Genomic DNA, 15,627 nt, shown 5'->3' on the forward strand with positions numbered 1-15,627 from the left:
TCCACCTGCCACCTCTTGGCTGTGATGTCTCTGGACAGAGTCTTTTAGCCACTACTTGAGGATGCATTCTCAAGGCCTGTCCTCATCTTGTTCTTGTGGTTGGAGAGCTCCTGCAAACTCCTTACTTGGTCAGAATTCTAGCTCCCTCCCCCTCAGGGCATCACGTGCCCTCCTCCTCTTGGCCCACCACACACCGCCCAGGAGTCACATGTTTATTGCTTGGCGCAGGTGCATGATTCCTCATTCTTTCCAGAATCTAGCCCAGCACTTGTCTCTTATAGTTTACAGAAGGACTGTATGAATGACGCTGTCAGTTTCTTCTGAACTGAACACCCTAGGCTCCTTCCTACTTGGGCTATTGTTATAGACCAACCCAGCATTCACCCGTGCAGTTGGTTATAGAGACTCTAACACAGGACCTCACCTTTATGCGGGTTTGGGCTCTCTGCTCTGGCTTGCTCTTCCCTCTCCCCGGGATTTTACGATGAACTGCCCTGACCTAGTGCCAAATCCTGTTCCTGACAGACGATGCCCCCAGATTCGGGATTCTAGGCTCCGGAGCCTGACTCTTGTCCTTTGCTGAAACTTTTCACCCACTCTGCCTGCTCCTCACTCAGCCCTTTCTAGGCCCACACTTGGGTAGCAGAAGTAGGACAGTGTCATCTTCAATAAACAGTGACGGAGTTTGTTCTGAACCAAGAGTTTAGGTTTTGGCTCTCTAAGAGAATATCCATGGTTTGGGGAAATACCCAGAGAACGACTTTCCTGTCATAGAACTGAAGAGCATCTGTACTTTGACAGAACATTTGTAACCATCAAACAGAACTTTGGCCCGGCTCACGAGCTCCTTTCATGAGAGCATGAGCGTGGGGAGGAAGCGAAGACAAACCCGAAAAGACATATTCTCAAGGTGGTGAGTGGGCTAGGGGCAGCTGGCCCTGCCAAGAGCTGGGTGTGACTGGATCTTGCCAAGAGCTGGGCCTGTTCATCTGGAGGGAAACCTTGTTGTGGATATGGATGTGAGTCTGACCACAAAAGGAAGGCCTGGATCTCAGGCGAAGCCCAAACAGCTCAGGGCCTGTCTAAGCACTGCTATTCACTCCATAGGTGACTTCTGTCACCTGAGCCTCAATCTCGTCATGTAAAATGATGATCATAACCACTTGGCAGTTATTAATTAGACAGATGGGATAAGGAAAGGGAAAAGCCCAGAACCCCACTCCCAGGGCATCATGCTCCGTATTCCCCCATTTTTTCAATTCAGCGAGCCTGGACTGCTTCTTCTGTCTGCTATTCTTTACAAATTTTTCTTCATGGCTTCTATTTTCCATCTTTTTATCGATCTCTTTGGCTCTAGTTAAGTCTTGATGTCTGGTATTCCAGTGTGGTGGGTATGTGAAAGGGACCGAGGAGCTGGGCGAGAGTGGGCAGCACAGTGCCTGCCTGGGAAGTGAGGGATACAGAGCTGAGTTAGACTTGGTCCACAGACTTGTATACACTGTGACGTTCAGGCTATGTCTCGGCCTTACGGGCTCTCCCGAGGTGTGAGAGATAAGGAGGGTGAAAGAAAGGGAAGCTGAAAGGAAATGGGCAAGATTCATACATAACAAATGGGGATCTGCAGGCACCTGGAGAGTCAGTAATGGCTCTCCTCCATTATGCACTGTCTAGTTGGGAGGAAAACTCAAGCCCCATAAAGCACTGGTTAAGAATCGCTTTGAAACTCAAGCTCTCTGCAACTCTGGTTCCTATGATGTGATTTAGTAAACTGATGCAGGAAGTGTGGCTGACAATTGCCTCCCAGGCTCCCCATGCTGTCAACGGGCCACGGAAATCACAGGGGCAGTACACACAGGGGGAATCAAAGCCTGGAGGGGAAGGAGTGGGCTCTTCTCAAGGGCCACCAAACCTACATGACTCCGGAGTGTTTTACGGACCCACTCTGACCAAGTACAGCAAAGGCAAAGGACTGACGATTTGCCATTTCATGGGAATGACGGACACCTTTCGTGACAAAAAAAGAGCAGTCCCCACGGCTCCTTCTTGATGACTGTTTCACAGCAGGTAATGATGTAGCCACAATACCTGTTGCCTAGAATGCTCACATCTGCCACTTCCATCTAGCAGGCAGCCCCAAGCTGGAAGGCAGTGAAGACAGAGCATGAGAAAGATATACTCCCCCATGCCGTACTGAACGTCTGCACTGACGTGCTTCCTGGGCTGGAAGGTGTGTGGGGCAGGGGACAGTGGTCTGGGCCGGCCAGATTACTCCTGGCACTGATCGCCAGCCCCTTCTAGCTGGGCCCCTTCCCATTCACAGGGAGAGGAGGGGGGAGAGGGCTCCCCATGCCAAGCTTGCCACTCTGTCTAAGAGGCACACATGTCTACAAACAGATGAGCCTCTACTTCATTATCACCTCGGCCGGGACATGTTCACGTCTGATATTGGATTAAAGAGGTGCTAAAATCAATCAGGCTGGAGCATAATTTCCAACACAGAGTGAAAATCAACCTTATGGGCCCACACTTAGCCAGATGGACTGCCACCACCTGATTTTATTAAAAATCGAGGACCTGTCACCACCGACAGCCTAAATTGTTCCACTTTCTTCCTTCTCTTTCCATTTTCTCCAAAATATTCCTAGTGGCCTGTACCACAATCATCACCTCCTCATCATTTAATAATTTGTAATTTTAATAAACTGCTAATATTTACTGCATCCTTACCGTGTGCCAGGTCCTGGCAATATGGCAATGAACCAGAGGAGGGAAGGGAAACTAAGATTTATTAAACACCTACTGTGTGCAAGGCTCTTCCTCATCCATCATGGAATGTCATCCTTACAACCAAATTGTGAGATGCTAGTGTTAGGACCATTCATAGGTGAAGAAGTTGAGGCCCAGAGAGGTGAGGAGAACTGTCTAATTGTTCTAGCAAATGGAGAGTTAGAGTGAGTGAAGAAACTTTACTTCCTTCTACCGACTGTTCTCGCGGGGATCCGAGGGGCAGAGTTCTGTCATCGCCCAGTGGCTTCCACAGACCTAGGCAGTTGTAGATGGAAAGCACACAGCAGGAATACGAACATTTCTGGAGTTGTCTGGTCTGAGGAAAGTGGCCCATGTGACAGTGCTTTATATTATAAGCCATTGAGCAGGATAACATGTATAAGGTACCCTATGCTTACTCTGAGAACCAAACGAGAAGAGATTGCTTAATTTCTAGCCAAAGGGACTAAGGCCAGAGTCAGGTGCAAGGTCTCACAGCTAGTGAGTGGCAGAGCTAGGCCTCTGAATTCAGGTCCCATCCTCTTTCCACATTGCCATTCCAGCAGCAGCTATGTGGCAAGACCACGAGAACAGGACCTTCACTAACCCTGCTCTACAAAAGGTCTCCTACCTGCCATCTTGCCTGCTGACTGTGTATCCAAAGAGAGGATTATTGACGAAGCTGATATTCACACCAACCAGTGGGGTCCCATCTGATGTCATCACTTGACCACGAATGACACACGCATGCCTGTGGGTAGAGAAGAGAGAATGACGTCATCTACTTTTCATGTTTAGAACCCTGGATGGCAGGGAAGCCTTGGAGGTCAGAAGACAGAAGGCAGGCCGCTCAGACATATCTGGGCACCCAGGGGCTCGCTGTATTTACTCAAGAGGAGTAATATTCTTCTTTTTTTCATATTGACTCAATTTAAGGCATCAAAGTGTCCTCTAAAGGGTTATAACTGGGAGATGTTTGTAGATACCTTACTAGACGTCATTTTCTAAGGATTCTATGTTATGCAGTAAGGGGATAAACTGATACAAGAGGGCTACACCAGCAGCAGAGTTAGCAGCCGGGTTACAGAGTTACGCTTGAGAATCCAGAATCATGAGACTTGGGTTCAACGCTTGACTCTGCCACTTTCTAGCTCTCTAAAGTTGCAAAAGTATGTGACAGCTCTTTGAAACTCTGTTTCTTCAGAGCAAGCTCCATGAATGACAGTGGCTATTATTGTCACTAATGGACATAGTGGAAGCGGACATACTCTCGAGAAAGTGAACAGGATAGAGGGTACATCCTCTTGTCTGGCTTTAGAAACAGCAGAAGGGCAGATGCTAAGCATCCCCCTGGAGTGGTTTCTGGAACCTGTCGCCATCTCCCAATAATATCCCCGCTCCCACTTACCCTCTATATCCCAGACAACAAACCATCTGTTTCCCCCCAACTTGTCAGGCACATGTTGCCTAAGCCTCTGTGTCCGTGCAGCGCTCTCCCAGCTGCCTCAGTGTCACTCCAGCACCCCTCCCCCAACACTCTCATCCTTTATGACTCGGCTTCAAATGACACCTCTTCCCTGAAGTCTGTCTTGATGACCCTAATTAGACTAGTCACTTCTTTCCAAAACCTGACACAAACACCCAGATACCCTGCCACACTGCACACAGTCCTCCTCTCCACTAGATCGTGAGCTCCTTGAGGGCAGGGTCAAGGACTACTCCTTTCCTTCTCTCTGTAGTGCCTGGAAATGCCTAATAAGCACTAGGTCGTTGTTTAAAACAATGGTGGATTGAGTAAATGAGTGGGGCAATTAGAGATCATCTAGAATGATGGTTTTTCAAATATATCAGAAATACATCAGAAATGGAACCTTTTCACCAGAAGATATTTTATAAGGACCTCAACATGGAAAACAGAAACCACATCTCTCTAGACGAAATAAGAGCTTTGGAGTGATTCTGAAGGCAACTCTGGATTCTTATGTCTCTGGAGAAGCCAGAGAAAAGCCTGTTGGAAAATCAATGAGTTGGTGGAAGAAGAGGCAACGGGTCCACAGAGGTTACGTTATTTGCCCCAAGTCACGCAGCGGGTAGTGGCAGAGCCAAGCCTCACATGCAGGGCTCACAGCTCCGGGCCCAACTTAGACCATTCTGTTTACCACTGGCAACGGGAGAAAAAGGAGGTGCTCAGTGGTGTCAACATCCTAAGGCATCAGGGCACTGGGGAGACAGCCCTGGTTGACAAGCCAGATCTGAGGCGAATATTCAGGTGTGAGTATCCAGACAACTGTTTCCATCTGCCTCTGTTCAGATGGCTTTTTTTTCTGGCTTGGAGAAGGGCTACTGATGAGACCTATGGGCATTCATAAAAAAGGGATCTCAAACAGCCTCTGCCTCATTGGGTACTTACATCTCTACCTTCCTAGAGTGATAAACTTTTCTCTGTTTGATGAGAAAAGCAATTAACACCAGGCTTGTAAGCAGCTGGTCTCACTAGTGTCAGCTTGTCCTTTCAGAAGGCAAGAACAACTACCCACAATGCATCAAGCTCCCTTCCCCCACCCCACCCACCCCACCCCACCCCACCTCACCTCACCTCACCTCACTACACCCAATCTGGTTAATGCTAATCCAGTCAGCGGTTTCCTTCCGAGGCCCTTGGTCTAAATGCAATTATACGACAAACGAGTTAAGCGGTGAGGCTCAGCAAAGACTCTCAGTCCTGCTCTGAAGGTCTCCCAATACATTTATGTGAAATTATCTCTCCACTAATGGGAAAGATTTATTCCATCAATTGTATTCAGCTGGTACTGAGAGATGCCTTCTTTAATGGAGGAAAATTGAATTTCTTATTGCTGGAACTTTGTCCTTCCAAAGAATTACTAACAGATCTCATCCTGGTGCTGGCGACTGTCCAGCCTTGTCCTGACATATGTGCCTTCAGATTCTGCTTGGATGGCAACTAGCCCTCCGGGGATGGTTTCCTTTTGGGGGCTGCCCTGGCTGCTGCCCCTCATACACATGCGGGCCAGCCTCCTCTGACTGATCTCTCTTTGGAGGTTTCCTGATCATTGGGAAATGTTAAATCAGCACCATTTGGTCATCCTGTAGCCTTCACTTTGGCCAGCCAGAGCAGATGTAATTTTAGCCCAGGGTCCCGTGGGTTGCTTGGGTTCTGGAGAAGATTAAGTCGACTCCCTGTACCCCTGTACACCACAGAGGCCTCTTGCCAAAACAGGCATTTGGCTCAGGAATTAGGTCCTGGAGAAAAACACTTCCATCCTCCTCCTGTTTAACCATGATTTTCAGTTGTCAAGAAAACCCAATTTAACACGAAGGCCTCTCTGGGACAAAGGAGATGGGGGAAGTCGGCTCTGTGGAGGCCTCTGAAATGTGTCTCATGCTGTGTTTTTTTTTGTCCAGGGAGGTTTGAAAAGATGTGCGTCCTGGGCTTCCAAATGCTTTCTCCCTTCATCCCATTTATTGAACGGATACCACCCGTGGTATACTGGTAAACATTTAATACTTGGCTTTCAAAAGAAAAATAGCTTTCATTGGTAGCGTTTGCCTATTTCTGTGGTGTAAATACTTCCACCCTGGCCGATTTCATGCTATTAACGAGATGTCACTGAACCCAGACTTGGGAAGAGATGCACAGTAGGACCCTATTACCAAGTCCTTCCTCCACAAGACACAAGAGTCCTAATAAACTTAGGAGAACGAGAATAGTGGAATATAGTAAAATAATTAGGAAGTGATGAGTGTTGATTATCTTTGTTTTTAATAAAATTTATTTAATTTCAATTTCACACACTTTATTTTTTCATAAGAGTAGTGTTCAAAAACTAGCCTGCAGAATTCCTGAACATTTAACAATCAGTTCTCGTAAGCGGGCATGAGCCCTCGGCTTCTGTATGCCATGGGAACAGACCCCACACTAAGGGTCAATGTGGCTGACAAATAGTTAATGCTCGGACCGTGAAATTCTATAACGGAAGACCACACCTTGGCAAGAAGTCAGTAACATGGGGTGCAAATCACTATCACAAACTTGGCTTTCTGGCTGCTTCATATGGCCCTCCTCTCACCAGTCCTATATTTGACAGGTTTTGCTTTCCTTTGGTCACTATCTGGGCATAACAGAGTTTTGGGGTATTATTTTCTCCTTGTCCTCAGGGTCCCATCTAAGCTGTCATCACCTCAGTGAGATTGATACCAAGTCTTCCTGGCACAACTAATCACCTCTTCCTCTAGGCTCCCCTAGATACTTCCAAGGATCTCTCCATGACCGTGACAGTCACAGAATTCTATCATTCACATTTACATAGCTGTCTTACATGCTTGCATGCGAGTCAGAGGAGGGCTCTGACCACATCCCCTGGGGCTAGAGCAAGCACGGACATTGCTCCCCGAGTGTCTATTAGGGGAGAAATGATCAAGTACTTGAAGCTCAGAAAGGAATGACTTGCTCAAGGTCATAGAGCAAAAAAACTGGCTGAGTGGACACTCAAAGCTAGGACTTCTGACTTCCAGATCTTTACTCTTACTACTATTTTAGGTACCTGCAGCCACTAAAATTCACTCTAGTTAGAAAACCGGGGCACCTACTTAATAAGCTAGGCACTGTGTACTGTGTTAGATGAGGGGGTTTTAAATGCGGGAATTACTATCCCCGGTTGCTTGCTGGAGCTCACCAGAGCCAACCTGAAATGCTCGAGTGTAGCTGTCTCTGACATAAGTGAATCAACACATGGGTTTGGCATATGTCAGGCAGCTGGGGCACAAAACAGGCAATTAGGTTGAGTGAACTCTGCCAGGAAGGAGCGCTCGTGCCAGGCCAAGGGGGTGGGGGTGCGCATCAAATGAGCTGGCATTAGTCCAATCACGCTCAGGGCCTGACTGAGGTGCCCTTGCTGACACCAGTGAGGAGGAAGATCTGCCTGACTGCTTCCTGAGTACAGCAGCCAGGTTGGGAGTCAAGAGGGGAAACTGTTGGAGAGACAGAAACACCTCGAAACAAAATCAAGCAAATAAGAAGCTAACCTCAACTGTCAGTCAAGGAGGGGGGGGGGTAGGGGATGGGCTGGGAAGCGCCCTGGGCAGGGAGTGGGTTCCTACTTCTGACTCTGGTAACTAAATATAGGACTTTGGAGAATCATCTGACCTCTCTGGACCTCCATTCTCAGCGGCCCAAGTAGCTGAAGTTTTTCCCATCCTGATGTCAAATAGAATCCAATGCATGTTTAAGAATGAGAAACTTAACAGGGGCGCCTGGGTGGCTCAGTCGGTTAAGCGTCCGACTTCAGCTCAGGTCACGATCTCGCGGTCTGTGAGTTCGAGCCCCGCGTCGGGCTCTGGGCTGATGGCTCAGAGCCTGGAGCCTGCTTCTGATTCTGTGTCTCCTTCTCTCTCTGCCCCTCCCCCATTCATGCTCTGTCTCTCTCTGTCTCAAAAATAAATAAAGGTTAAAAAAAAAATTAAAAAAAAAAAAAAAAAAAGAATGAGAAACTTAACAGAGACCATGGAGGAAGGGAAGGGGAAAAAGTAGTTTCAAGCAGAGAGGGAGGCAGGCCATAAGAGACTCTTAAATACAGAGAACAAACTGAGGGTTGATGGGGGGGAGGGTGTGGAGGAGAGGGGAAAATGGGTGATAGGCACTGAGGAGGGCACTTGGGATAGGCACTGGGTGTTGTACGTAAGCGAAAATCACGGGAATCTACTACCCCTGAAGTCAAGAGCACACTGTCTACCCTCTATGCTAGCTAAGTTGACAATAAATTATCTTTAAAAAATATGTATAATGGTTTTAATATAGTGCTACCCATTCAAGCTCAAGTAGCCCTATCATCCCTAGCTTTAGAATCTTCATGGAGTTCATACAATCCTGATACTTACCTCTGAACTGTTCGCTCTCTATGGAAACTTCTACCTATCCTGTTCACCTGAAACCCACCTGCATTCATCGAGTGGTACCCCACACTCCCACCCCTCTGGCCTACTTCCGTAAAACCACTGGGGCAATCTTCCTCCCGGGCAGACCCATGAGCTCCTTGAAGACAGGGGCCACATCTCCTTCACCGCTATATTCTTAGCATTGGGCATAACTGATGTTCATGTCTAAGTGGGCAAAAGAGAGCCTCCACTAAAACTGGTATTTGCCCTGGAATCTGAATGCGTAGCACAGAGTAAGCTCTTGATAAATTATTCATTGAACGAATAAAGAACTGATGTGTTTCTGTCACTGAAGGGGGTGGGGGTGACGCCTGGGAACTCAGAGCTACTTGACCTTGATGGGGATATGGCCAAGGAACCGAGGGCTGGAGGGGCTGGTCCTTTTTAGCTGATCAGCCCAAACTGCATCCCAAGGCTGGGTTCCGTCCCCTGGAGGATCCACACCATCTCAACTTGCAGTGTTACTACCTTGAGTCTATAGCCTCCTATCTGTACCTCTTTTTCGAAAACTTAAAAAAAAAAAGAGACACAAAAAATGAATGCCGGAAATTAAGTCAGATTTGTTATTCAATGCCTATTATGCATGCAGATAAAGGAAGATGAAGGGAGAAAAGCTGCAGCTTTAACTTTTTAGTTATTAAATGAGAACAGCTAAGGAAACTGGTATTCAGGAGAACAGAATAATCACTTGGGATCTAGGTGGCAAAAGGTAACTTTAGCTCTTCTCTGATTTAAAGTATTTGATACTCCGTGCCACTCGTTTATGAAAATCACTCCTCTGTATTACATACTTTAGACAGACTTATATGCCTGACCTGTAAGAACCCTTAAACCGTTGTCTGCTAGCTCTTGCTGATTGACTGGCGATCTTCCCAGCATCTCCTAGACTTTATTCAACATCTTGTAAGAACCTTACTTGGGCCCAAATGAGAAACCCACTTCATGGGGCTGTCAAACCACCCCAGCAAGGGGGTTTCTGTCCAAGCCTGACCTTATCCACACTGTAGCCTCCAAGACCCTCCTTCCAGCCTGGACACACTAGCTGTTGTGCTGGCCTCTCTTTCTGCCTTTCCATCTCAGGGCTCTGCCTCAGTTTCCTTCACTAGCTTTTCTAGCCTGACATCTTCCACCTATAAACAAATTCTTGGGAACCCACTGGTCATAATGTGTTAGAAGAGACCTTTCTCCTAAACTTTTAAACTTCTCACTGGGAAGGTGAGAAAAGAAAGTCTAAGGACTCATCATTTATTATCCATGAGAACTCTGGGAAAGTCACTTCACCTCTCAAACTACTTACTGTCTGGCACACATATACACCCAAGGAATCGAGACTCTCAATTTGTTTTAGCTGCCTCAAAAAATCAGAGTTCACATCACCAGAGAAGGGCTCTTAAGGCTCTTTTTGAGTATACACCTTTTTGTAAACATTTTTGAGCAGGCTTTTTGGATGTCTTTATATTTATTAACAAATTATACACATGTGCAGCCGTCATTAGCTAATACTAATCATATGCAGTTAGTGCAAGGTTTAATGGATAAAAATGCACACAGGCACACTTCCTTTCATTGTGCTTCACGGATGCTGCATTTTTACAAACTGAAGGTTTGTGGCAACCTTGTAACAAGCAAGTTTATTGGCGCCATTTTTCCAACAGCATGTGTTTACTTCATGTCTCTGTGTCACATTTTGGTAATTCTTGCAACATGTCGAACTTTTCCATTATTATCTTATTTGTTATAGCGATCTGTGATCAGTGAACTTTGATATTACTACTATAATTGTTTCGGGGCACCATGAACCATGCCCATGTAAGATGGTGAGCTTAATGGATAAACGCTGGGTATGTTCTGACTGCTCCACCAGCTGCTCTCCTGTCTTTCTCCCTTTACTCAGGCTTCTCTATTCACTGAGACACGACAATATTGGAATTAGGCCAGCTCATAACCATAAAATGGCTCCTAAGTGTTCCAGCATTTTAAACCAAAAACTAGAAACGATTAAGCTTAGTAAGGAAGGCACGTTACAAAAGCTGAGGTAGGCTGAGAGCTAGGACTCATGCAATAGTTAGCCAAGTTGTGAATGCAAAGGAAAAGTTCGTGAAGGAAATTAAAAGTGCTCCTCCAGTGAACACACGATGATAAGAAAGCAAAACAGCCTTATTGCTGGTATGGAGAAAGTGTGAGTAGTCTGGATAGAAGATCAAACCAGCTACAACAGTCTCTTGAGCCAAAGCCAAATCCTCCAGAGCAAGGCTCTAACTCTCTTCAATTCTCTGAAGGCTGCGAGAGGGTGAGGAAGCTGCAGAAGAAAAGGTGGAAGCTAGCAGGGATTGGTTCATGAGATTTAGGGAAAGAAGCTGTCTCTGTAACACGAAAGTGCAAGGCGAGGCAGCAAGTGCTGATAGAGAAGCTGCAGCAAGTTATCCAGAAGATCTAGCTAGGATAACTCATGAAGGTGGCTACACTCAACAGATTTGCAATGGAGATGAAACAGCCGTCCATTGAAAGAAGATGCCATCTAGGACTTCCATAGCTGGAGTGGAGAAGTCAGCGCCTGGCTTCAAAGCTTCAAAGAACAGGCTGATTCTCTTGTTAGGGGCTAAGGCAGCGGGTGGCTTGAAGTGGAAACCAGTGCTGACTTACCACTCTGAGAATCCTAGGGCCCTTAAGAATCTCCTCTGCCTGTGCTCCATAAATGGGACATCAAAGCCTGGAAGACAGCACTCTGTTTAAAACATGGTTATTGAATATTTTAAACCCTCCTGTTTGGACCTACTGCCCAGAAAAACAGATTCCTTTCAAAATATTTCTGTTCACTGACAATGCATCTGGTCACCTGAGAGCGTTGATGGAGATGTACGAGATAAATGTTGTTTTCATGCCCGCTAACGCAACATCCATCCTGCAGCCCGTGGACCAAGGAGTCATTTTGATTTTCAAGTCTTATTATTATTATTTTTTTTTAATTTTTTTTTAACGTTTATTTATTTTTGAGACAGGGAGAGACAGAGCATGAACAGGGGAGGGTCAGAGAGAGAGGGAGACACAGAATCTGAAACGGGCTCCAGGCTCTGAGCTGTCAGCACAGAGCCCGACGCAGGGCTCGAACTCACGGACTGTGAGATCATGACCTGAGCCGAAGTCAGCCGCTTAACCGACTGAGCCACCCAGGCGCCCCTCAAGTCTTATTATTTTAAGAAATACATATCATAAGGCTATAGCTGCCATAGATAGAAATTCCTCTAGTGGGTCTGGACAAAGTAAATTGAAAGCCTTCTGGAAAGGATTCACCATTCTAGATGCCTTGAAGAACATTTGTGATTTATGAGCTCAAAATATCAACATGAATAGGCATTTGGAAGAAGTGGACTCTGACCCTTACGGGTGACTTTGAGGGGTTCAAGACCTCAGTGGAGGAAGTAACTGACGACGTGGTGGAAAGAGCAAGAGAACTGGAATTATAGGTGGAGGCTGAAGACATAGCTGAATTAGTGCAATCTCATAATAAAACTTGACCAGATGAGGAGTGGCTTCTCATGGATGAGCAAAGAAAGTGTTTTCTTGAGATGGGATCCACTCCTGGTGAAGATGCTGTGAAGACTGCTGAACCGACACAAAGGATTTACAATGTAACAGAAACTTAGTTTGTAAAGCGGTGGCAGGTGTGAGAGGATGGACTCCAGTTTTGAAAGAAGTTCTGTTGTGGGTAAAATGCTGTCAAACAGCATCACATGTTACAGAGAAATTGTTCTTGAAAGCAAGAGTCAATCAATGTGGCAAACTTCATTTTTGTCATCATTAGCATTATTATTTTTGAGAGAGAGTGTAAGCGGGAGAGGGATAGAGGGAGAGAGAATCTTAAGTAGGTTCCACTCCCAGTGTGGAACCTGATGCAGGACTTGATCCCATGACCCTGGGATCATGACCTGAGCCCAAATCAAGAGTCGGATGCTCCACCGACTGAGCCACCCAGGCGCCCCCATTGTTGACTTGTTTTAAGAAGCTGCCTCGGCCACCCAACTTCCAGCAACCACCACCCTGAGCAGTCAGCAGCCATCAGCATCAAGGCAAGACGCTTGACCAGCAAAAAAAAAAAAAAAAAAAATTATGATTCACTGAAAGCTCTGATGATGGTTAGAATTCTTTAGCAATGAAGTTATTTTTGAATTAAGGTATGTACATTGTTTTTAAGAGATAATTATATTTCACACTTAATAGTCTATAATAGAATTTAAACCTAACTTTTATATGCACTGGGAACCGAAAAATTCACTTGCCTTCCTTTATTGCATGATTTGCTTTACTACAGTGATCTGGAATGGAACCTGTAATGTCTCTGAGGTATGCCTGTATTTCAAATAGTCTTCTTGATAATGCTGAGTCTTTGGATTAACATTTTTTAGATTCTTGAAAACTTTGAATCTTGGTTACCTTTCTGTTCGATCTGATGAAAATGAACCTTATTGGTTTTCACTTGAGAGCGGAGTTGAGAAGACTATACTAGAAGTACCAGCTCTGCCATTTTTGTTTTGTTTTGTTTGTTTGCTTGTACTCACACTGTACTGTCCTTGATCTGCAGCTACTCTACAAGGATCTTTCTATGGCACCGGACCATTTTATGTGTAGGTTTATTTGCAACTAGATTTTACACACACACACACACACACACACACACACACACACACACCGAAGTCATGTTGTAATACACCAGAATCAACCAGTACAGGTTCACTGTCTCTCTAAGAACACCTTGTTACCAACTAACATTGGGACCAAGGGAGCAAATGAGTGAAAACCTAGTGTCCTATATGACTCAAACAATGACTAAAACATGACTTCTGAAGGTAAAAACTCAATACAGGTAGACACTCTAATTTTCTCCCTGTACCTCATGGACCACATTGGGCACCCATCTCGGGACCACGGTACTGTGCTAGAGTTACAGTGATGTGTGTTTGTGATTTCTTTTAATGAAATAATCTTCAATATGCTATCGATTATTATATTCAAAAGTTGCCTCCTAGTTGTGCTTCATTCTTTTTCACTTATTTCAAAGCTCTTCCTAGGTTTCTTTCATTGACCCTAGGCCAAAAATGATAGAACTTGATCTAATCACTTAACTTTTGATGTTCCTGACTTATTGGAGGGCAGGGAATTGGACTCGATCTTCTCTTCAGGCACCGTGTAGATCTGAGCTCCCCAACTGTCCAAACTTTATCACTGTTCTTTTACCATAGCACCAGCAACTCTGTGCTATACAAGTCATTTTCCGCAGTATCCCACTGTCTCCAGACAAAGCCCACAGTCTTCAGCTTGGCATTTAACATCCTTCAGGATCTGGCCCCTGCTGGCCTCTGCAGGCTACGTCCCGTTTTGCCATTCTCATATCCTGTGTTGCTGCCATGTGAAATTTACGTCTCATATCATCGTCCTGGCATGCATTTCCATGCCTCTCTGCCTTTGTCTATGCTACTTCATCTGCCTCAAATGTCTTTCTCATTCCTACTAACCTCTCCTTGAAGGTCTGCTTTTCAGTGAAGCTCTTCCTTATTTCCCCAGTACAAAGAAGGCACTCCCTGCTTTAGTGAACAAAACACAATATATTCATCCCACTAAAGTGTATTCGCTAGTTCAAACATCTCATCTTCTTTTCTAGATTGCCAGTTCTTTGAGGGTAACAACCATGTTCTTCCCACCTTTTAAGTCCAGTGCCCAGCACAGGACTAGGTATATAGGATTCATTCAGTAAATGTTGAGGAAAGAAATAAATGAATATCACATGAATGAATGAAAGAAAATGATGAAGGCAAAAAAAAAAAATGAGTATAGTTATTTCAATTAGCCCAAAGGAAAGGATAGATATGGGTTGAGGGAAGAGAAACTCAGACAGAGGTCTGGTAAATAAAAATAGGGTTCAGTTATTGGATCTTTAATTGAGCACCTACTATGTACTAGATGGACACAGTGCTGGGTAGTATTTTATTTATCCATTTTCTTATTTACTTATGGAAACTGCAGGAGGGCAGTGCCTGTAGTTTCTGTTTTATTTTCTATCGTATTCTAAGCAGTTGAATAACTAACAATAAATGAGACACAATCTCCGTGTCTGAGGAACTCAGATTCTGGAATGAATATCATCATTTAAAAAAAAATCGTCATATCTGGAAGTATAACAAGTATGGGATAAAAAGGGATGCTGCCTCCCAGGTCATGCCAGCATGACCTACAGACATTCCCACAGCTAGAATCGAGCACCAGGCTCTGCCCATGTACCCTGATTTTTGTTCTTCCATTTGGAATTGGGTTCGGTTCAGACTCTACCAGAGGCTTCCAGATCACCTGCTGGGTATATGGAATAAACATCACAGGGAAGTACTCCAGTTCATTCAGAAAAAGCTTCTTCTCTCAGACTATTTTGTATATGTCTAGGGAGATAGCAGGAGAAATCCACAATCTTCTTCAGATTAACAGAAATTTAATTTTTCAGCTACGAAAGTTCCTTGCGGGGATTGAATCCAAGCCCCTCATTTATAGGTGAGGTATGTGATGTCTGGAGCTGGGCAGGGATCCTCTCTATCAGACATCAAGGCTGGGACATTGACAGGTCTGCTATAGTACCCTGACACCACCTGGGGGCATCTAGTGACAAGATGGTCTGGCAACTGTTAGTGTCTCCTAAGCCCCCAGGCTGTGCCTCCTGCAGAGCCCAGAAGCCACCATTCTGTGACCTTCTGGCTTCATGTGGCTGTTGAGCCCTTCAGATTCTTAGGGAGCATGAGCTTTCAGGCTGCAGCTCAGATCACCCAAGCCTGTAGGCAACCTGACTGCTGAATGCTGATGCTTCGGACTGAGTCATCTCCCGCAGGAGCCCTCTGGAATATTCTGCTGGCTGACGGAGGTGCACACGAG

General features: G+C 45.5%; 1 protein-coding gene across 1 annotated transcript in view; it reads right to left on the minus strand.

The window, feature by feature from the left end:
* Nucleotides 1–15,627, minus strand: part of TENM4 (teneurin transmembrane protein 4) — a 233,189-nt gene that overhangs the window by 70,684 nt on the left and 146,878 nt on the right. The window contains exon 13 of the mRNA XM_049640560.1: nucleotides 3,398–3,517. Coding sequence (XP_049496517.1) covers nucleotides 3,398–3,517 — 120 coding nt within the window. The remainder of the gene's footprint in view (nucleotides 1–3,397; nucleotides 3,518–15,627) is intronic.

The sequence above is a fragment of the Panthera uncia genome, chromosome D1 (genome assembly GCF_023721935.1).
Source record: "Panthera uncia isolate 11264 chromosome D1, Puncia_PCG_1.0, whole genome shotgun sequence".
NCBI classification, from domain to species: Eukaryota; Metazoa; Chordata; class Mammalia; order Carnivora; family Felidae; genus Panthera; species Panthera uncia.